Here is a 25154-nt window from a genome sequence, read left to right on the forward strand (position 1 = left end):
GTTAAATGTTACAAGCCTACACATGTTGAATCGGTACCATTCGTTCATTCACTTGCTGAAACTCTGTTAAAATTTCATCATTAAACTTTATCTACTATACATTTTTAGAATTTGTCCGATTTGTCCCCATTAAACTAATGAAAGGATAAGAAAACGCACGTGTAGACCATTACAGTACCAGATCGTATACCTGATATTTTCTTTTCACACGCAAAGAACAACTTGTCGTCACACTTTTTGCTTTCCCACTGTACTGGGTCTCTATTTACACGATAACACAATTCATTACTATTGTAACTCTCATCCTTTAGCATATCAAAGGTCATTTTTGTACAGTCCTCCCAGAGAAACAACCCTAGATTTGGTTGTGATAACCCTGACCAGAAGTCTTTATCTCTAAATAAAACAAAAGATAAATATAAATTGTCATTAACATGAACAGTCCTATATATATGATAGCAGTTACGTAAACCATTGATTTGGAATTGAACAAGACAGACAACCCATACCTTGTAACATGAACTTTTAAATAAAGGTTGTAGCAGCTCTCGTTGATATGTTATTTGTACTGAACTCGTGTTAAAAGAATTTATTTTAAAATTCAAACTTTATCTTATGTTTGAAGATTACGTACTACTAGTAAATTTTATGATATCCACATGTTATTATATGAGAGAACGGATTTCTACTTTTTATCATTCTGAAGCATATGAGATCCTTCCCCCAGTTGTTGGTGGGGCTCTTGAAGCTCAGTCTTTTCTATGTTGTGTTTTGTGTACTATTGTTTATCTGTTGTTTTTAAATTTTTTTGGTAAAGTTTAGAGAGGGCGTTGTCAGTTTATTTATTTTTCTAAAGAAAACGAACATCTACCTCGTGTCATTGTTTCTGCCTATTAACAGTTTTAGGCAAACCATAACTCGATCATCGAAGTGTTTAAACATAATCAAAACGAGGATGTCACTATTGGAGCCGAAGATGTCGATACTTTCCGAAAACCTGTCCATCTTCTTAAAATTTTTTTGCGATAGATCAATGGGATGAATAAACATAAACTATTAATATCATCTCATTAAAAGAAAACACAAATCTGGTAAAGGAGGGAAAGTACCATTATATTGATGTAGAGTACTACCATGGGAAAAGTGGTGTAAAAGTAAGAATTTTACAGAAAATAAAAATATAAAGATTCTTTAATTTTCTATTAATCTTAATTTGTTCTTAGTTCAATTCTAGACATTTTTCATATTGAAATATATAAAATTTAAGGAAATATTTCTATACCTTTTAAGTTTCATTATGATTTTCTTATTTTAAAGGTATAACTGTTGCTCAAAAATTTTCATCACAATAATGAATTTGACCTCATTTTCAATGCAACTTTTTATTGTCTTATACATGACACTTTCCGTACGAATTCAGATCAGACAATTCAGATTGTAGTATTATTCTATCAAAATGAACCTTTGATACATCTATTAAAGATTCTAGTCATAATTCCACAATATTGCCAACTTTTTTCCTTGATACATGCATCAATTATTGGAAAAAGAACATGTCAGTTTATACAATTACTATAAATTCAAACATAAAAAGGTTATTTTTATAAAGCTTTGGTTTTATGTTAATGACAAAGTCAAAGTTTGATGCTTATAGTTCAATTATCACAATCAAATATTGTTTATACTTACGATTTCAATACAATGTACTAGATATGGAAATAACTTTTTTTATAATCAATTTCAAGTTGATATGGCAATTATATTCATAAGAATTCTAATCCAACGGAAAATAATATTTTTATTTAAATATAAGATATAAGCTAGGTCTATATACTAAAATACATGAAAGTAAACTTGAAACTTAGGCTAAATTTTTTTTAATAAGGGGCCTTTTTGTGCAATCTTTATTAGATTATTATGGCTTGAAAGTATTAAATACATATGTCTTAAATTTGTTGACTACTGGATTGGTTTAGCAAATAATTCATGAAGTAAAACACAGCTTTGAAGAAAAGGAGTTTTTATACATATATAACCGGGCGTTTTCCGTGTTATAGTAATTCAAAGACGGAATACCAATACATTAAACTTTATTAGCAAGGTCCGGACAGTACCAGACCTAAGACCTAAACTGACTACAAAATAACATACACAAGCATAAATAAAAAACAGTTACTATAGAAAAGGATTAGTGTCCAACGGATTAACTTGTCATGGTCAGAGTGATTTCCATCACGACAAACATACATTTAACAATAGAATTAATTAAACAAAAAGAAATATAAAAGGTTAGATAGACGGATTAACAAATTGTCACTTTAGCACTTAAAATATATTGTCTGAACTTGATTTATTTCTAAGTCCCAATTGTCCAAATCTTCCTGGTTATATTCGCCACTACTCCACCTAAACTCGGTCTCCGAGTTTGCCGAATGAATTTTATTATCGCCGTGGGTATCCTCCTCCACGCCGCTGATGTTGCTGCAAATTGCCACGCGAGCAAATTGCAAGGGTCGAACGCACACCTCGGTTTGAATGTTTTATATCTAGATGTTGAATCTCGTGTCTACTGTTTACGTTCTCTTCCCTCAGTCTCTGAATTTCGCCTTCCATATCATTTAAGATGCGATTGTAGTGCATGTCAGTATTTTTAAACTCCATTGTTAAACGTTGTCTGGTGTTGGTTAAATTACGGTTTTCCTCTTTCAAACGCATTATTTCTATTTCAAAATTTTGAGTTCTACTTGCATGTTCAGCTAACTCCAGCTCGATTGTTTGGATTAACCGAACATGTTTTAAACGTTCCAAATTTGAATTGTCCAAACTGTTCCTTAACATCACGTTTTCTTGTATTACTGTATCTAATTTAGAATTTTCGCACTTCAGCGCAGCGATTTCTTTGATGAAGTTTCGGTTAGACTCTTTCAACTTGTTAATGTGTAGTTTCGCAGATTCGTCCTGTATGGAGCACGTAAAAGCGGAGAGTTCCTTGTCCTCAAGTCCTTGAAACGGAAATTGAGACATTTGTTTTTTCTCAATAAACATTTTCATTCTGTCGCTGTCTCTTTGAATTTTAGATTTTGACTTTTTCTTCGGTTTTCGGATTTCACATGACTTAACGTGAAAATTGCACATACGGGCAAAATGTCCATGATGTCTGCACTTGTAACAATAAGCGTTGACAGCATAACATCGATGGTATGTGAAAACATTCAATGTCTTACCGCAATATAACGGAAACGGATGTCCATTTCTGCAAGGCTGGTAATTCCAAGGTCCTTCCATATTTTTGCTTCTGAAGTGATTTATTTTCTAGTTTGGGGGAACTAGCTCAAGATCGTGCCGCGGGTACCTCAACCAATATATAACCGGGAGTTTTCCGTGTTATAGTGATGCAAAGACGGAATACCAATACTTTAAACTTTATTAGCAAGGTCCGGACAGTACCAGACCTAAGACCTAAACTGACTACAAAATAACATACACAAGCATAAATAAAAAACAGTTACTATAGAAAAGGATTAGTGTCCAACGGATTAACTTGTCATGGTCAGAGTGATTTCCATCACGACAAACATACATTTAACAATAGAATTAATTAAACAAAAAGAAATATAAAAGGTTAGATAGACGGATTAACAAATTGTCACTTTAGCACTTAAAATATATTGTCTGAACTTGATTTATTTCTAAGTCCCAATTGTCCAAATCTTCCTGGTTATACATACAAACTAGAACACACCCGCGAAATCGCGGGCATTTACACATGTTAGAGCTTGGTTGAAAGTATGTAAACTGTTGAAGGATGTTTTTTTTAAAAGATTTTATGACTGGAGAATTTCAGGAAAGGGATCAAAAGTCATAGGTACTTGGAGACAGGACAAGTTTTGTTTAGCCCTCTCCCTTTTTTCCAAAGTCCGTTATTGTTTTTGTTTTCTGCTAGTTTCAATTATTTTATTTGTATACTATGAACACACATAATTGTATATTGTATCTATTAACTATCAAATTTCAATTTTATTGTTCATGGCGGTCACTGATATATTATATAGAGAGTCTCTATATATTATAGTAGTATAATCATAGTATACATGCAGATAAACGCGAAAATAATTGTCCTGTCCCCGACTACTTATGAAAAAAGTTCTTAACAGAAGTCTTGTATATAACGTAATAAATAGTTCGTCATACGACAGAAACAATATCCAGACGCGTTTTTTGTTTTTCTCCCAAAATAACATCATGATAATGGATGACAAATGAAACTATGCGTGGTACCTATAGAAAAGAGAGGCATGAAGATTAACTCATCATAGAAGGAAGAAAAGCGACATACAAAATGAGGTCTTCTCGTTTAATAATATAGATAATTTTCATACCGTAAAATTTAATCAACTGGATTAACATATTTTTTAACAATTAGGCATGCTTAAATATACATAGCAAGAAAGACTACATCACTACTCTATAGATAATTTCTATTCATTTCACCCCATGTATATGTTTTTGGTTCCCTTAAATCAGCAAAAAAAAAACCGAATTATACCGAAGGGTCATTCAAACGAACGCTATGGCTCGGGCAAAAATAATCACGAATATAATGCCTACCCATGTTAAAACTACAATAAAGTAAAGCCTGCATCAATTATTTCTTTATACTGTTACATGAAGGCAAGTGAGTTGAACCTGTTGCCCGGGATTTAATTCTTTTATGCCCATTCGCAGGTTCTGTCATAGAACTCTGTAAAGTTGCACCAATATCAATCCAGCAACTAGGAGGAGAAGCATTTATCAAGCGATAGTGAACACAAACAGACGGACATACAGACGGATGGAATGACGGAAAAGATGATTCTCATATATATCTCATAACATGTTTTCGGGGTTATGTGTGGTATGATTAAACAGATGATTTTTTTTTACCAAATGTATAAAAGGAATACAATACAATGAAATACGAATCAATTAAGTATAAAATACTTACGCTATCTCTCCCCACTGGTCAAGTTTCAATTCTTCTATTAATTCAAATTTTTCTTGTGAAGTGATTGACAAAAGATGGGCTCCTTCGTTTTCACAGATGCGTTTAGCATCATTCCATGTTTTGTCCTCTAAATACAGGGTGTATTTGATCATATCACTGTACAAACCTTGAGTGAAATAAAATAAAAACAATATGTTTGTGTTGCATACGATTTGTTAATCGTTCAAATTAAGACAAAATTTTCTCATTGGCCCTATCTTGAATACAATACATCAAAAGTATGTTTAGATCGTAAGCTTCAGTAATTTATCGATGTTCTAATCGAAAGCAACGGTAGTTCATCGATGCTCAAATAGGAAGCATTATTAGTATATCGATGTTTAAATAAGAAACATCAGTTGTTTATCGATGTTAAAATATTAAAAGTCAGTAATTTATCGATATTCAATAGGAAGCATCAGTAGATTATCGATGCTCAAAAAGGAAACAACAGTAGTATACAGAAGTTCAAATAAGAAGCAGCGGTAGTATACAGATGTTCAAATAGGAAGCAGCAGTAGTATACAGATGTTCCAATAGAAAGCAGCAGTAGTAAACAGAGGTTCAAATAGAAAGCAGCAGTAGTATACAGATGTTCAAATAGGAAGCAGCAGTAGTATACAGAGGTTCAAATAGGAAGCATCAGTAGTATACAGAGGTTCAAATAGGAAGCATCAGTTGTATACAAATGTTGAAATAAGAAGCAGCAGTGGTTTACAGATGTTCCAATAGAAAGCAGCAGTAGTATACAGAGGTTCAAATAGGAAGCAGCAGTAGTTTACAGAGGTTCAAATAGGAAGCAGCAGCAGCATACAGAGGTTCAAATAGGAAGCATCAGTAATCTACAGAGGTTCAAATAGGAAGCAGCAGTAGCATACAGATGTTCAAATAGGAAGCATCAGTTGTATACAAATGTTGAAATAAGAAGCAGCAGTAGTTTACAGATGTTCCAATAGAAAGCAGCAGTAGTATACAGAGGTTCAAATAGGAAGCAGCAGTAGTTTACAGAGGTTCAAATAGGAAGCAGCAGCAGCATACAGATGTTCCAATAGGAAGCAGCAGTAGTATACAGATGTTCAAATAGGAAGCAGCAGTAGTATACAGATGTTCAAATAGGAAGCATCAGTTGTATACAAATGTTGAAATAAGAAGCAGCAGTAGTATACATAGGATCAAAAAGGAAGCAGCAGTAATGTACAGAAGTTCAAATAAGATGCAGCAGTAATATACAGAGGATCAAATAAGAAGTATCAGTAGTTTACAGATGTTCCAATAGGAAGCAGCAGTATTATACAGATGTTCAAATAGGGAGCAGCATTAGTATACAGATGTTCCAATAGGAAAAAGCAGCAGTATACAGAGGTTCAAATAAGAAGCAGCAGTAGTATAGAGATGTTCAAATAGGAAGCAGCAGTAGTATACAGATGTTCCTATAGGAAGTATCAGTAGTATACAGAGGTTGAAAAAAAGAATCAGCAGTAGTATACAGATGTTAAAATAGGAAGCATCAGTAGTATACAGATGTTCAAATAGGACGCAGCAGTAGTATACAGAAGTTCAAATAGGAAGCAGCAGTATTATACAGATGTTAAAATAGGAAGCATCAGTAGTATACAGATGTTAAAATAGGAAGCAGCAGTAGTATACAGATGTTCAAACAAGAAGCAGCAGTAATATTCAGAGTGTCACATAGGAAGCATCAGTAGTATACAGAGGTTGAAATAAAAAGCAGCAGTAGTATACAGAAGTTCAAATAGGAAGCTGCAGTATTATACAGATGTTCAAATAGGAAGCATCAGTAGTATACAGAAGTTCAAACAGGAAGCAACAGTATTATACAGATGTTTAAGTAAGAATCATCAGTAGTATACAGATGTTCAAACAGGAAGCAACAGTAGTATACAGATGTTTAAATAAGAATCATCAGTAGTTTATCGATGTTTAAATATTAAAAGTCAGCAATTTATTGATATTCAATAGGAAGCAGCAGTAGTATACAGATGTTCAAATAGGAAGCAGCAGATTTATACAGAGGTTCAAATAGGAAGCAGCAGTAATATACAGATGTCCAAATACGAAGCAGCAGTAGTATACAGATGTTGAAATACGAAGCAGCGGTAGTATACAGAGGTTCAAATAGAAAGCATCAGTAGTTTACAGATGTTCAAATAGATAGCATCAGTAGTATATAGAAGTTCAAATAGGAAGCAGCAGTAGTATACAGAGGTTGAAATAAGAAGCAGCAGTAGTATACAGAGGTTCAAATAGGAAGCAGCAGTAGTATAAAGATGTTCAAATAGGAAGCAGCAGTAATATACAGCGGTTCACATAGGAAGCATCAGTACTGTATTGAAGTTGAAATAAGAAGCAGCAGTAGTATACAGAAGTTCAAATAGGAAGCAGCAGTAGTATACAGATGTTCAAATAGGAAGCAGCAGTAGTTTACAGATGTTCCAATAGGAAGCAGCAGTAGTATACAGAAATTCAAATAGGAAGCATCAGTAGTATACAGATGTTCCAATACGAAGTATCAGTAGTATACAGATGTTCAAATAGAAAGCAACAGTAGTTTACAGAGGTTCAAATAGGAAGCAGCAGCAGCATACAGAGGTTCAAATAGGAAGCATCAGTAGTATACAGATGTTCAAATTGCAAGCAGCAGCAGCATACAGATGTTCACATAGGAAGCAGCAGTAGTATACAGAAGTTCAAATAGGAAGCAGCAGTAGTATACAGATGTTCAAACAAGAAGCAGCAGTAATATACAGAGGTTCACATAGGAAGCATCAGTAGTATACAGAGATTGAAATAAGAAGCAGCAGTAGTTTACAGATGTTCCAATAGGAAGCAGCAGTAGTATACAGAGGTTCAAATAGGAAGCGGCAGTAGTATACAGATGTTCACATTGGAAGCAGCAGTAGTATACAGAGATTGAAATAAGAAGCAGCAGTAGTTTACAGATGTTCCAATAGGAAGCAGCAGTAGTATACAGAAGTTCAAATAGGAAGCAGTAGTAGTATACAGTTGTTCAAACAAGAAGCAGCATTAATATACAGAGGTTCACATAGGAAGCATAAGTAGTATACTGATGTTGAAATAAGAAGCAGCAGTAGTATACAGAAGTTCAAATAGGAAGCAGCAGTAATGTACAGAGGTTCACATAGGAAGCATCAGTAGTATACAGAGGTTGAAATAAGAAGCAGCAATAGTATACAGATGTTTAAATAGGAAGCAGCAGTAGTATACAGATGTTCAAATAAGAAGCAGCAGTAGTATACAGATGTTGAAATACGAGGCAGCAGTAGTATACAGAGGTTGAAATAGGAAGCAGCAGTAATATACAGATGTTCAAATAGGAAGCATCAGCAGTTGTATACAGATGTTAAAATAGGAAGCAGCAGTAGTTTACAGATGTTCAAATAGGAAGCATCAGCAGTTGTATACAGATGTTAAAATAGGAAGCAGCAGTAATATACAGATGTTCAAATAGGAAGCATCAGCAGTTGTATACAGATGTTAAAATGGAAGCAGCAGTAGTATACAGATGTTAAAATGGAAGCAGCAGTAGTATACAGAAGTTCAAATAAGAAGCAGCAGTAGTATACAGATGTTCCAATAGGAAGCAGCAGTATTATACAGAAGTTCAAATAGGAAGCAGCAGTAGTATACAGATGTTCAAACAAGAAGCAGCAGTAATATACAGAGGTTCACATAGGAAGCATCAGTAGTATACAGAGGTTGAAATAAGAAGCAGCAGTAGTATACAGAAGTTCAAATAGGAAGCAGCAGTATTATACATAAGTTCAAATAGGAAGCAGCAGTAGTATACAGATGTTCAAACAAGAAGCAGCAGTTATATACAGAGGTTCACATAGGAAGCATCAGTAGTATACAGAGGATGAAATAAGAGGCAGCAGTAGTATACAGAGGTTCAAATAGGAAACAGCAGTAATATAAAGATGTTCCAATAGGAAGTATCAGTAGTATACAGATATTCAAATAGGAAGCATCAGTAGTATACAGATGTTCAAATTGCAAGCAGCAGCAGCAGCATACAGATGTTCACATAGGAAGCAGCAGTGGTATACAGAAGTTCAAATAGGAAGCAGCAGTAGTATACAGATGTTCAAACAAGACGCAGCAGTAATATACAGAGGTTCACATAGGAAGCAGCAGTAGTATACAGAAGTTCAAATAGGAAGCAGCAGTAGTATACAGATGTTCAAAGAAGAAGCAGCAGTAATATACAGAGGTTCACATAGGAAGCATCAGTAGTATACAGAGGTTGAAATAAGAAGCAGCAGTAGTATACAGAAGTTCAAATAGGAAGCAGCAGTAGTATACAGAGGTTCACATAGGAAGCATCAGTAGTATACAGAGGTTGAAATAAGAAGCAGCAGTAGTATACAGAAGTTCAAATAGGAACCATCAGTAGTATACAGATGTTGAATTCTAATGCAACAACGTTTGTAACGTTCATTTTGATTGGATAACGTCACTTTCTTACATGGCATTAATTGACAATTGATGCTATGGGACGTACGCGCAAGCGCAGACGGCATATGACAGATTTTAAAAACATGTTTTAACGTTGTTTTCTGTCAGTTTCATTAGAATGGAGATAACAATATTGTATTTTAAGCTCCGACGGCATCAATTTGGGATTTGATGGTCGCAAATACCCGTTTACTGTCTCCGCTAACGCGTCGCCAGTAAACTTAATTTGCGACCATCAAATACCCAATTGATGCCGTCGGAGCTTAAAATACAATACAGTTATCTCCTAAATACGCAGCAGCAGTAGTATACAGAGGTTCAAATAGGAAGCAGCAGTAATATACAGATGTTGAAATAGGAAGCAGCAGTTGTATACAGAGGTTCAAATAGGAAGCAGCAGTTGTGTACATATGTTAAAATGGAAGCATCAGTAGTATACAGATGTTCAAATAAGAAGCAGCAGTAGTATACAGATGTTGAAATACGCAGCAGCAGTAGTATACAGAGGTTCAAATAGGAAGCAGCAGTAATATACAGATGTTCAAATAGGAAGCAGCAGTTGTATACAGATGTTATAATAGGAAGCAGCAGTAGTATACAGAGGTTCAAATAGGAAGCAGCAGTAGTATACAGAGGTTCAAATAGGAAGCAGCAGTAGTATACAGAGGTTGAAATAAGAAGCAGCAGTAGTATACAGAAGTTCAAATAGGAAGCAGCAGTAGTAAACAGATGTTCAAACAAGAAGCAGCAGTAATCTACAGAGGTTCACATGGGAAGCATCAGTAGTCTACAGAGGTTGAAATAAGACGCGGCAGTAGTATACAGAAGTTCAAATAGGAAGCAGCAGTAGTATACAGATGTTCAAACAAGAAGCAACAGTAATATACAGAGGTTCACATAGGAAGCATCAGTAGTATACAGAGGGTGAAATAAGAAGCAGCTGTAGTATATAGAGGTTCAAATAGGATAGCAACAGTAGTATACAGATGTTCAAATACGAAGCAGCAGTAGTATACAGATGTTGAAATACGAAGCAGTGGTAGTATACAGAGGTTCAAATAGGAAGCATCAGTAGTATACAGATGTTCCAATAGGAAGTATCAGTAGTATACAGATGTTCAAATAGGAAGCAGCAGTATTATACAGAGGTTCAAATAGGAAGCATCAGTAGTATACAGATGTTCAAATTGCAAGCAGCAGCAGCATACAGATGTTCAAATAGGAAGCATCAGTAGTTTACAGATGTTCCAATAGGAAGCATCAGTAGTTTACAGATGTTCCAATAGGAAGCAGCAGTAGTTTACAGAGGTTCACATGGGAAGCATCAGTAGTCTACAGAGGTTGAAATAAGACGCAGCAGTAGTATACAGAAGTTCAAATAGGAAGCAGCAGTAGTATCCAGATGTTCAAACAAGAAGCAACAGTAATATACAGAGGTTCACATAGGAAGCATCAGTAGTATACAGAGGGTGAAATAAGAAGCAGCTGTAGTATATAGAGGTTCAAATAGGATAGCAACAGTAGTATACAGATGTTCAAATACGAAGCAGCAGTAGTATACAGATGTTGAAATACGAAGCAGCGGTAGTATACAGAGGTTCAAATAGGAAGCAGCAGTAATATACAGATGTTCAAATAGGAAGCAGCAGTTGTATACAGATGTTATAATAGGAAGCAGCAGTAGTATACAGATGTTAAAATGGAAGCAGCAGTAGTATACAGAGGTTCAAATAGGAAGCAGCAGTAGTATACAGAGGTTGAAATAAGAAGCAGCAGTAGTATACAGAAGTTCAAATAGGAAGCAGCAGTAGTAAACAGATGTTCAAACAAGAAGCAGCAGTAATCTACAGAGGTTCACATGGGAAGCATCAGTAGTCTCCAGAGGTTGAAATAAGACGCGGCAGTAGTATACAGAAGTTCAAATAGGAAGCAGCAGTAGTATACAGATGTTCAAACAAGAAGCAACAGTAATATACAGAGGTTCACATAGGAAGCATCAGTAGTATACAGAGGGTGAAATAAGAAGCAGCTGTAGTATATAGAGGTTCAAATAGGATAGCAACAGTAGTATACAGATGTTCAAATACGAAGCAGCAGTAGTATACAGATGTTGAAATACGAAGCAGTGGTAGTATACAGAGGTTCAAATAGGAAGCATCAGTAGTATACAGATGTTCCAATAGGAAGTATCAGTAGTATACAGATGTTCAAATAGGAAGCAGCAGTATTATACAGAGGTTCAAATAGGAAGCATCAGTAGTATACAGATGTTCAAATTGCAAGCAGCAGTAGTATACAGATGTTCAAATAGGAAGCATCAGTAGTTTACAGATGTTCCAATAGGAAGCATCAGTAGTTTACAGATGTTCCAATAGGAAGCAGCAGTAGTTTACAGAGGTTCACATGGGAAGCATCAGTAGTCTACAGAGGTTGAAATAAGACGCAGCAGTAGTATACAGAAGTTCAAATAGGAAGCAGCAGTAGTATACAGATGTTCAAACAAGAAGCAACAGTAATATACAGAGGTTCACATAGGAAGCATCAGTAGTATACAGAGGGTGAAATAAGAAGCAGCTGTAGTATATAGAGGTTCAAATAGGATAGCAACAGTAGTATACAGATGTTCAAATACGAAGCAGCAGTAGTATACAGATGTTGAAATACGAAGCAGCGGTAGTATACAGAGGTTCAAATAGGAAGCATCAGTAGTATACAGATGTTCCAATAGGAAGTATCAGTAGTATACAGATGTTCAAATAGGAAGCAGCAGTATTATACAGAGTTTCAAATAGGAAGCATCAGTAGTATACAGATGTTCAAATTGCAAGCAGCAGCAGCATACAGATGTTCAAATAGGAAGCATCGGTAGTTTACAGATGTTCCAATAGGAAGCAGCAGTAGTTTACAGATGTTCCAATAGGAAGCAGCAGTAGTTTACAGAGGTTCAAATAGGAAGCAACAGTAGTATACAGATGTTTAAGTAAGAATCATCAGTAGTATACAGATGTTCAAACAGGAAGCAACAGTAGTATACAGATGTTTAAATAAGAATCATCAGTAGTTTATCGATGTTTAAATATTTAAAGTCCGCAATTTATTGATATTCAATAGGAAGCAGCAGTAGTATACAGATGTTAAAATAGGAAGCAGCAGAAGTATACAGAGGTTCAAATAGGATGCAGCAGTAATATACAGATGTCCAAACACGAAGCAGCAGTAGTATACAGATGTTGAAATACGAAGCAGCGGTAGTATACAGAGGTTCAAATAGGAAGCATCAGTAGTATACAGATGTTCCAATAGGAAGTATCAGTAGTATACAGATGTTCAAATAGGAAGCAGCAGTAATATACAGAGGTTCAAATAGAAAGCATCAGTAGTATACAGATGTTCAAATTGCAAGCAGCAGCATACAGATGTTCAAATAGGAAGCATCAGTAGTTTACAGATGTTCCAATAGGAAGCAGCAGTAGTTTACAGATGTTCACATGGGAAGCATCAGTAGTCTACAGAGGTTGAAATAAGACGCAGCAGTAGTATACAGAAGTTCCAATAGGAAGCAGCAGTAGTTTACAGAGGTTCAAATAGGAAGCAATAGTAGTATACAGATGTTTAAATAGGAAGCATCAGTAGTATACAGAAGTTCAAATAGGAAGCAGCAGTAGTATACAGATGTTTAAATAAGAATCATCAGTAGTATACAGATGTTCAAACAGGAAGCAACAGTAGTATACAGATGTTTAAATAAGAATCATCAGTAGTTTATCGATGTTTAAATATTAAAAGTCAGCAATTTATTGATATTCAATAGGAAGCAGCAGTAGTATACAGATGTTCAAATAGGAAGCAGCAGAAGTATACAGAGGTTCAAATAGGAAGCAGCAGTAATATACAGATGTGCAAATAGGAAGCAATAGGTTTCTTTTACAGGGGTTCAAATAGGAAGTATCAGTAGTATACAGAGGTTCAAATAAGACGCAGCAGTAGTATACAGAGGTTCAATTAGGAAACACCAGTAGTTTATTGATGTATAAATAGGAAGCACCAGTAGTTTATCGGTGTTCAATTCTTGTAGTTAATTTCTCATATACAATTTAGATAAAACAAAATCATACAAACTCAATCTTAATTCAAATAAAATTAAAATGTCTAGATACAGGAGACAGAATTAAATTGGTAAATATACGTTTTTTGTTGTTTCTTAAGAACAAACAACTGGATTTTTTTATCTCATTTTATCAACCAACTACTTTTGTGATGGTGTCCGAAAAACTGCGTTGTGTCGTTTTCGATCTTACATTAAAAAAAGATCTTACTCTATTTTGACTTTTGATGAAAAAGTTGCTTTTAGTATTTTTCATGGGCATAATCTTTCATTAACATATTTATTTTAATGGCGAAATTATCTCTTTCTCCTTTGTATCGCCCCCTACTCTTTTTATTTAAAGCATTGCCAGTGAAATGTTGAACAAGCTGGATTCTCAATTACAAACTTTTATTAGTCTCTATTTACATAAAAAGTCGTAGCCTTCTTAATAATTCATCAAGACTTCTCTTTACCAAAAGTAATAATTGTAAGTAGTTGAAATGATGAATTAAGACCAGGTTTATTTATTAATTTTCATTTCTGTAATGTTCCTTTGGTACATTTTAATTACTCGTTTTTAATGAAACATTTCGTATATGATTTTTCGATAACTAAAGATGTCATCAAAATAGATTTCATTGAAATTCAATACTATTTGTTCATGAGATAATTAAACGCATTGTGTTCGGGAAAAGAATGAATTGAATATCCAATAAGTTTACTTTTTTTTTAAATAAGACTTTCTCAGCAAAAAAAAAGAAAAGCATACGTAAAGATATTGCAATTTCTTTATTTTTTAAATCAACTCCAAATTAGAACTGAATAAAGCTTCAACAATTCCTCATTAAGTCAACCGTTTCAAAAGGGAATGAAGTATTTTGCCTAATCACTCATCGACAATCATGAAAGCAACATTATCATGAGCTTTATGTAAACGTTTAAGAAGATGCTTTCTATTGCTTTGCTAAGAAACCTTCAAATTTCTCCTTAAAGGAATTCGTTATTTGCTCCTTACACAACATTTGTTTATTTACTCCATTCAAAAAAACCTCCAAACGATAGTTATGAGACAGAACAACTTTAATCGACACTTCATATGGTTTACGGTCACCATCGGGTATTACTTTAGTAGTTGAGAGAGAATCATTTCACCAGCGACATGTACTCGTGGTCTTAGATATTTAGATACTAGAATAGTCGTATAATCTGCAAATTTGTCGTTTATGAATTTTGACTAAGTGTAGATACGTACAGTTTTGATGTATAAATAGTGCGAGGCGATTACCTTGTCAACACACTCGTTTTCCTTTTGTATTTGATTTATAAAATTTGTAAATAGAAAAAAAGCCCTGTTGTCTAATAGTTATCTTTGTTGGTTAAACGGTTAACAGTCTGCAAAAAACCTGTAACGCAAATTATTCACATATAATGGTTTTCCCTTTCTTTCTGTTAGACACATGAACTTTTTAGACTATTTATAAAACACATACTCATTTTGTCATTTTATAATTTTTTCGATTGTTTTACAGATAGGCTGATTTAAAATGACGTTGCTATTGCAATCATTTTCTTCTCTTCATAAGCTTATACTATTGCAAATCATTAACAAATACAACCATACCAGAAATCATATAATTTCGCTAACCCACAGTGACTTACCTTGTACTGGCGCTGTCACCCATTCTGGTTCATGGTAGGTGTGTACAACTTCTGCACTTAGAAATGCAATCATGGTAAACAGAATAAACTCCATTGACACTAGAACAAGTTTAAAGGATCTGGAAAAAACCCAAAAACAAACACGAGTATAGTCTATCATGAATATTAATATAAAAGACATGAATCAATTAAAAACATTAATAGATATCATTTATTAGGACTTTTAGGAATTTTGGTCCTCAATGCTCTTCAACTTCGTACTTTATTTGGCTTTTTTAACTTTTTTGGGTCCGAGCGTCACTGATGAGTCTTTTGTAGACGAAACGCGCGTCTGGCGTATATACAAAATTTAGTCCTGGTATGTATGAAGTTTATTTATATGTCAGGTTTCAGGTTCATCTGACGAAAGATTAAGACCACTTTTTAAACACTTAAGTGTCTATTTTATTTGAATTAATTAGTTTATGTGAAAGATTTTAACAGATTTAGTTATTAAAAACGATCCGATTCAAGCTCAAATATGAAAAATCTACCTAATATGCCGAAAAATGTCACTTTTCAGATGGTTTTTGGTAAAAATGAAAGTGGCCGCATCCGTGTTCATCCTCATCCTTTATATATGTTATGTATTATCATAAAATACAGCTTACATGTCAATATTAAGGACGAACACGAATGCGGCCACGTTCGTTTTACACGAAAACCGTCTAAAATTTAACTAAAATGCTAGAATTATGAGGATTTCAGTAATTTAGCACAACTTAATGGTGCTAGTACCGGATATATGTGCATTTTATTGTCACAAACAGCCCATATTTATGTAGCAGAAGCATTCTACTGTCCAATAAAAAACTAAAGGTTTACATTTTAACAATTTGGTAAAACTGCTATATTTTGGGGCCAAAAAGGGGTCTTACTGAACCTACTCCTTTGGAAAACACACATACATCTATTCAAAATTAAGGATTTACTTTTTTTTCTGTGAGTGAGTGTAAATGTTAGGACAGTCAACAACGGTTACGCATGTAGAAAGCCAACATATATTATAGTTAAAAAGTATTAAGCCCAAGGAGTAATGAAAAAAGTGAAAGTTCATAAAACATTGCCAAACTAACACTAGTCCATATAAACCAACAGAGCGAAAGGAAAACAACCGTCATGTCCATTACTTGGTACGGGCATTTTATGGAGAAATGGTAGGGAAGACCTTGTTTTTATAAAAAGCTATAACCCCCACTTGTATAACATTTATAGTCGGAGTGCAAATACTGTATGCGTAATTTCATTCCACCATGTATTTATTCCGGTAACTGTTTTTCACTGGAGAATATTGAATGTACATAGCGTGAGAGCGTCGATCGTGATATTGTTTTGTTTATGCTATACCGGTTTATCATTTACATGAGTTAATGTGTTAAAACTAGAAAAAAAACTTCAAGGAACCAGGTTCATTAATCAATCTAGACTGTTATGATATAGCATTAAAAGTTGTGCAACATAAAATATAATTTATAATTGCAAGCATATCCTGAAGATTCAAGTAAAAATGAAAAAGACAAATAAAAGCAAAAAAAACAACAACTCAAATTTACTAGTAATTGACAAATCAGTGTAACAATGAGAATGGAATGAGACCAGTTGCTTCGACTGGAAAAACGTGTCCATCGAGACATTCATCAGCCCCCATGGATTTACCCACTCATTGACAATTATTCTGATCAGCGGTATCGACTTAGTGCAACAAAAACTAAAGTAATACATTGATCAACTTGGGGCTCCCTTCTCACACAATCTTGGCTTTCAAATATTCAGCTTTGAGAATTCACCGAAGCATGACATTTATTAAGTGTTGTTTTCATTTATGATATATCTTCAGTAATTTCAGTACAAACCATATACAAATAAAAAATAAGATAAAACGAAAAAGAACCAAACATAAAACTCGAATATGAACAAGAAATCAGAGTTTCGACAAGGGAAATGACGGCATAGTTTGCGTAATCATTGTTTTGTCATAAATTTTAAGTCAAGTTTACGTTTAAGACTCATACTATGATTACTTTGAACAAATGAGCCTTTACGCTATGAAGGATGCAAATACGACAGGAGCTCTCGAATCCCATTAATTGAAACCGGTGATGTTTAAGTATGATGCTTTGCAAATTCTTCCCTTTGTTTGAAGCTTAAAAGTTTATTTTAGCAGTAAGAAGGTAATCAATAATAGAGATAGATAATCTAAGATTATAATGTGAATCTTAATAGAAACGCTGCTCAATAATAAATTCTCCGTCCACATATTACGTTTATAGTTATTATTTACCACGTTTTAATTCAGGATTAACTTGGAAAAGAAATGATAACTATTTCAATAATACAAAAACAAATGTAAAAAATTGTCTTTCATGACATTTATTCATGCAAATTTATTTTGGTTTGACAGTTTGCGGAAGTTGAAAAGTACTTCTTTCAGATATAATTTGCATTGTAATAAATTCACTGATGTAATCTTGGAAACAATTTTTATCTAACAGACAAAATTAAATTGCAACAGTGCACTTCAAAAATACAGGCTGAAAACAATTCAACGAATAATAAATATTAACAAATAAAATCAATCATTTTATCTTTACTGATAACATGGATTTCAAAAGTAAATTAGCAGACATATTAAACATGCACGAATACATTTTTTTTCTTCAGATGTCGTACTTTACGAAATTAATTTCCACGGTGAAATCATTTCAGTTCAAATTAAGTTTGGTCACCTTAGAATATTATAATCTATCAACAGTGAAACATATCTACTCATAATATATTTTAAATTGTTTTATTGGTTCAACCCAGAAAACGAAAAGTTTCTCATAATCTTTGAGATCTACTTTTCTAGTCGTAACGTTTTAAGTTTTAATGTAGAAATATCCTTCTCTCATTCTTAGCCGTTTTAAAATTTCAATGAAAAAATCAAAATCTTGTATTTTACTGGAACACAGTTCTTCATTGCTTAAAATTCAATCATAGTAGATTGTCTTGCTCTTCTCAGAATTTGTTATTGTAACGTCACATTAAATGAGAATCTTTTGCAGGTCATTAGTAAAAAACGATAGGTTTTGTGCACCGGTGGTCAAATCATAAGAGCCTTAGATTTCACTTCAAAATCTAATAATTCTTATACCATTTGTATATCTATAAATACTTGAATTGGATTGGTCAAACAGAATTTTTCACTTGGTTTTCGCTTCGATAAACCATATTTCCGAAACTACTTTCGTAACCTTGTACGCTTCAAATTCGAATACTATCTTATTAAAATAAAGTTTTTGAGGTAGGTGGTATCATGGATATCCTTCACCAGTCATATGTAAAATAAATCTGATCAATCAATCTATTTCTAATTTCAACGTAATTTAAATTAAAAACCGAACAACGCAGGTATAATTTCTTAAATTTCAAAGATCACGATAAATTAATATGTACCACAGAGGCTGCTTCGTATTTATATATGCAATTAAAATAACAAAAAGCCTAACCTTTTGATTTGAACTACTTCTTCGTTGCAGATATATCTTGCTCTTCTGAGAATTATAAATACGTAATCCTTTACTTGTGAATTAACTTTTATACAGTTATAAACATGCTATTTCAAAAGGTTTTGTTTTAAATTTGTTGGAAGTATTATTCTCAGAATATTCAAATTGATTATCAGAACTCATAAGATATAAGGCCAATAACTTTTCATACGAAACACGCGTTTCTTCTGTTTAAGACACATTAGTGAGGCTTGAATACAAACAGTTGTTAGGCTAAATAATACAAGTTGCTGAGGAGCAAATAGAAAAATCATGCAAAAATCAATAAACTTGTGTTTGCTAACAGATCCCATGTTAAAACAAAATTACGTCTGAAACGGCTTTTCAAAGACTGAACGATAAACTATTCAGTCACTGTAAGTTTTTCGGTCAATTTTATGACTTTTCTACTCCAATCTATTCAGTATTTTGAACCATTTTTTTTAACTTTTGGGTCCTCAATGCTTCTACTCTACATTTGTTGGCTTTTTTTATCTGAGCGTCACTGGTGAGTCTTATGTAGACGAAACGCGCCTGGCGTATCAAATTAAAAGCCTGGTTTATTTGGTAGCTATTTGCGATTATCGGTTAACTAATGTCGCCTTTTTCTATTAACGTAAGCTTAACTTGTTTTGTTCACATATTTACATCCATGGGTTGATGCCACTGCTAGTGGACGTTCCGTCTCCGAGGTTATCACCAGCCCAGTTATCAGAATTTCGGTGTTGACATAAATATATATTGTTTTGTCATTTCTATAAACTAACTGTGTGCAAAAGTATGAATTTTTCGAAATACAAACATTTTCTTATCTCAGGCATAGACTACGTATTTGGTACAACTTTTTGGAACTTTGGGTCCGCATTGCTCTTCAAGTTTGTACTTGTTTGACTTTCTAACTTTTGTCATCTGAGCGTCACTGATGAGTCTATTATGTAGACACAATACGCGTCTGACGTATCAAATTATAAGCCTGGTTCATTTGGTAGCTATTTGCGATTATCGGTTAACTAATGTCGCCTTTTTCTATTTACGTAAGCTTAACTTGTTTTGTTCAATAAAGAATCTTATTCTTAGATATAATTTATAATGTTTATCTAGAGCTATAATTTTTATTGAAAGACTCAATCAGATTATCTTTACTGATATCAAATATGAGGTTCATGATTCTCAGCAGTATTTACTCTTTATCATTTTAAATACACTTTAAAATAAATAAATGATTTCATTTGATATAATCGAACATAATGCTATACGTTTTGTGTCAATACATGACTTGTTCAATGATACAAAAGGGAAAATTGATAGATTATACAATTTTTCCGATGTATATATAAAATAAGAAGATGTGGTAAGATTGCCTACGAGAAAACTATCTACAAACGAAGTCGTTATAAGCAATTATATTATTAGTTATCTTGGTGTAATCAGGGGTGTACAGAATTTTACACCGTTGTTGAAAATTCATACACTCTGATGCGCAGCCGAATGGGTGTATGAATTTTCAACAACGGTGTAAAATTCCGTACACCCCTGATTACACCAAGATAACGAATTTATTACTTATGAACAATTCCTTTACTCATTTTGAAACCAGGACGTAAAATTGTAAAAATGGTAATAAAAAATTTCCAGCGTAATAACGAGTTGGTTGACCGTTATGGAATAACCATTTCACAAATGATATCGGATATGTTCCTCACGTCGTAACTACAATCCCCTTCCCTTTCATGAATTTGACCTACCGAATTAGACTATTTACCGGATTTGTAATCACATAAGCAACACGACGGGTGCCGCATGTGGAGCAGGATCTGCTTACCCTTCCGGAGCACCTGAGATCACCCCTAGTTTTTGGTGGGGTTCGTGTTGTTTATTCTTTAGTTTTCTATGTTGTGTCATGTGTACTATTGTTTTTCTGTTTGTCTTTTTCATTTTTAACCATGGCGTTGTCAGTTTGTTTTAGATTTATGAGTTTGACTGTCCCTTTGGTATCTTTCGTCCCTCTTTCAATGTCCATGTTACTGCACATTGTCAAACACTTTTTTACTTTATGTTTTTTTGAGTTTACAAAAAAAAAACAAAAATTATTAATTTTTTTTTTTTTTTTTTTTTAGCATTTTCTTATTATTTTTTTTCTAATTTGTTTTTTTTTTTCTTTATTTTGGGAAAATTTTATTTTTTATTTTTTTTTTGGCAAAATTTCATTTTTTTTTAAAATTTCGGCAAAATTTTATTTATCCCCGGGTGAACAAGGGTGGGGTGTTATTTACACCGGGGTAGTCAACCAATCAGATTACAGTATTTTTGCTGCATAAGAAATAACATATTAGCTACAGCAAATAGTAAACTCCACTCCGTATATTCGGCTACAACAGGCTCTGACAGGAAAAATGTGAAACAATCAAATATATGGTTCGGTCTGAAATGCAGAAAGACGTTGATGTTGAACATAGTTATTTACAATTTTAAAATAATATATATTTATTTAAATCTTAACAAATTGTATGACAGTCCTATGTGAATAACAATACAACTGTTTCAAATATAGTTATCAGGTCTATCAGTTTTCAATTCAGATTCTTAAAATCAGGAGACATTTCTGTTAAACTATATTTAATATATAAAAAAAAACACTTTTCAATTATGGCATTAGATTTGTATTCAATAGTGAAGCATATCCAACAGCATAAATTCTGATAAATGTATTGATTGGCATGCTATGGAAAATTTGGTTCCCCGAGGATGACTGGGGAATAGAAATATGTTCACTATGGTCTTCTTCCGACCGTCAGTACAACCCTTGCCTAAATGGAACGTTCGTTTGGCGATGATCAGCATTTCGTATATTCTTGTGAAATCAAAATAAACAAACCATCAAAAATAGAAAGACTGTGTCAGATCTTTTCTGGATACAGTCCCATATTGACGACTTCAAACTACAATCCATGATACATGTGATAAATTCAACTTTCTAATGGCCAATTTCCCATTTCTCAAGTGTATTATAATCATTTGCGAGTAGTCTGATCAGTAAAATTATCAACTGTTTCCCATACCCTTATCGATTTGCATTGTTGGTCATGCATGTATAGCAGTTGATGCTTACCCTGTCTTGATCATTTGGAATTCGCTCCTGTTTTGATTTTTACATTGACTTGTATATTCACATTGTGAGATTTAAAAGTTCGTTTATCCCCTACAGGGTACTCTTTTGATCCAATCAATTATTCAATGGAAGACTAACAATTTCAGCAGTCAATTTTGTTAATATCGCCATGGATTAGGTAACTTTTTTTTTTCTGTATCAAGTATGAAAAGTGTCTAAATGTTATCCCATGAACGTATAAAATCAAACGAAATTAAAATATTATGGTAGTGAATTTTAATCATTACTCATTCAATTTTTCTAAGCGTATTGAGAAAAATTAAATTAAACAAAAACCTAAAGTGACTAGACATGGAAACAGAAATAACACTCATCGAGTTAAGCAACTACCTTCTTTCATACGTTCATTTAAAAATAATAAAAAGGCATCCATTTTATAATATCTACTTAACCCAACCATTTATCTATATATAGTCCATCGTTTATTTCATTTACAAGTTTTATTTGTTTCAAATTCGTTTTAATAATTTCATTAGAATAAACGTCTTATCATATACTGGAATAGAAAATATTTAGAATGATATAGGAAGTTAAAAATTGAACTATCCACTTAGAAATAATTTTGAAACGTCTTATGTAAATATGAAATTGAATAATTCATTTTGAAATTTATATATAGAACTAAACTTGAATTACTTGGGTTGTCATAGCGATTTTCCCTTGTTCATAACACTGCATTCTTTCATATTGAATAAATCCATGGTCTATAATCTTTCTAATTAAAAAAAGGAACTACTTGATTTTTAGAAAATAATTTTTAATTTCTGACCATTATGATCAAAGTTAAACTACGTTAATATTGAAAGATGAAAGAATCTTTCCTTATTGAGATCTTTATATAATGTTATTATTACAACAGATAATTGGGAAATTTTACAAGCGCTATTGTAATTCATATAGAAATAAGGAGATGTGGTATGATTGCAAATAACGTATCACCAGAATTCAGATGACGTGAAAACAAACAATTATAAGTCAAAGTACGTCCTTTTAACAATGACTAAGATGCAGGCTATGTTATCAAACATAAAAGGTCTCGTCATGATTTTTTTTCAAAGTTCATTGTATACATTTGCCTTTGAACCATTGCGAAGTTTTAATCTTAATTTGAGAAAAGTAAAAACGGATTGTCGTCGTGACACAGGTTGTTTTTTAACGATATATAATATCATGAAAGAGTTTAATTATACGGCGATGAGATAACTTTTGACATCATGAATCCAGGATGTTTAATAGAGAGACGGAAGATGCCAAAGGAATATTACATAACACTCAATCCTTATCGAGTAATTCTTGAAAAAAAAACAATCTGCAAGCTATACTATCTTATCAAATGGGAGATCGCGTTAATGTGTTTATATCACGAAAGCACCTGTTCATGTGCTTTTGAATGGGGCAGATCTTTATATCTCTGAGTTTACGGACATTTTTGGGTTTTAACCAACAAGCACTTTCCTAAACGTCTGTCAATTGAAAAATGCATAGTTTTATAAACTCGAACTATTAGAATAAAAGACATAATTTCTAATTGTTATCGAAAAATTGAAGATAAGTAAACAGGAAATTTATAAAAATGACCATATAATTGATATTTGTGTCAATACCGAAGTGCTGACTACTGGGCTGGGGATACCCTTGGTGACAAAACGTCCACCACCAGACTACTGTTGACCGTTTTAAGAGAGTGTTATTTCTTCATTTTTTCCCAATTTTCATGGTGTTGCCTAATTATCTGCAGCTTTTACATTTCAGATGTTTTGGTTTGAGGAACACTGACGAGAACTGTTTTGATTTTATGCGAATGTGATTCGTCAAATTATGTTTGGTTTCTTGAAACTTTGTTCGGCATAAAGATTAATATCGATTTTGCAATTTTTGTAAATTCCGTTTAGTCATAAAACTCTTTTACTCTTTCGGTCGTTTAGCATTGTGTGTTTTCGGCCGATTAACATATTAAGGTCATCATGAAACCAGGAAGTTTAAAAGAAAGACGAAAGATACATGTACCTAAAGGTTATTATATAACAAATCGTGAAATGCATTGACATTTAAAAAAATGATAAATTGGTCTCAAATTATAAGCAATACTTTACACTCCACCTTGTAAAGACACTTTTCAATTTTTGAAGACCGTTTATTGCACGTGTCGTGTCGACTTGTTTTGTTCGTTTGTTGGGTCATTGGCGTATATGGACAATCAGCTTTTAAAACAGACACCATTCTCCGAGGAAGATATTTCATGTTTGTAATGTTAATTTCTATTCTGAGAGAGAATTCTGTAATTGAAACTTAGTAAAGGTTTCGTGTTGCAATAAAACCGTTTCGCGCTAACGAGACCTAAAACTTTAACCAATCAATCACTGTCTTGATTTTTGTCGATTTATTAATCATATCATATCAATTTTCTTGACATGTTAACATTTTTCTTGTCACGTATGTGTATGGTTCGTATTTACTGAAACAATTAACTTCGATTTTCAATTTTCTTTCCAGCAAGTCACTATGAAGTGACAGAACATATTATGTTTAAGATAAATGTAATGATTACACTAAAATAAACACGCAAAATTGCCATTAAATATTACATCACGCTTTTTCACATCAACGATCCTGTTTAAAGATAACACACAATGTCACGTTTGGTAATTTTATGTTTAATCAAATAATTTTCTCATTTATATTGGATTTGTATTTAAAATAATATAACATTCGTTTGTTGTGTTTCAGCTTTTTATTTTGCCATTTAGTTAAGGACTTTCCGTTTTGAATTTTCATCGGAGTTCGATATTTTGGTAATTGTACTTTTTATTTTTTATGCATGTAATAGAAGTAAGTAAATTTAATTAAAATGTTGGTAGATGGTGATAGTACAAATCCAAATGAATTGACAGAAGTATTATTGTCCTGCATGGGACACTTTAATAATATGAGAAAAAAACTCCTACACGTATTGACGAGCAGTTGTTTTAAAATAAAACAGCGGACAATAAAATGACGACGTAGATTGTAAAACAAATCATCAAAGACATTAGCTTACAACTTGGTACACAAGACTATCGTTTCGTCTAAAAAAGACTCACCGATGACACTAGAAGCAAATCAGTTAAAAAGTTAAAGCGGCGTGAAAAATAAAACTTCAGAAACGTTTTACCA

The 25154-nt window shown here is 33.1% G+C and overlaps 1 protein-coding gene across 1 annotated transcript in view; it reads right to left on the reverse strand.

The window, feature by feature from the left end:
- The window catches only part of LOC139520842 (uncharacterized), a 38038-nt gene that overhangs the window by 9362 nt on the left and 3522 nt on the right, over nt 1-25154 (reverse strand). The window contains exons 2-4 of the mRNA XM_071313831.1: nt 15267-15385; nt 4985-5150; nt 191-396 (exon numbers count right to left, since the gene is read on the reverse strand). Coding sequence (XP_071169932.1) covers nt 191-396; nt 4985-5150; nt 15267-15360 — 466 coding nt within the window. The 5' untranslated portion in view covers nt 15361-15385. The remainder of the gene's footprint in view (nt 1-190; nt 397-4984; nt 5151-15266; nt 15386-25154) is intronic.

This window comes from Mytilus edulis, chromosome 4 (genome assembly GCF_963676685.1).
Source record: "Mytilus edulis chromosome 4, xbMytEdul2.2, whole genome shotgun sequence".
Taxonomy (NCBI): Eukaryota; Metazoa; Mollusca; class Bivalvia; order Mytilida; family Mytilidae; genus Mytilus; species Mytilus edulis.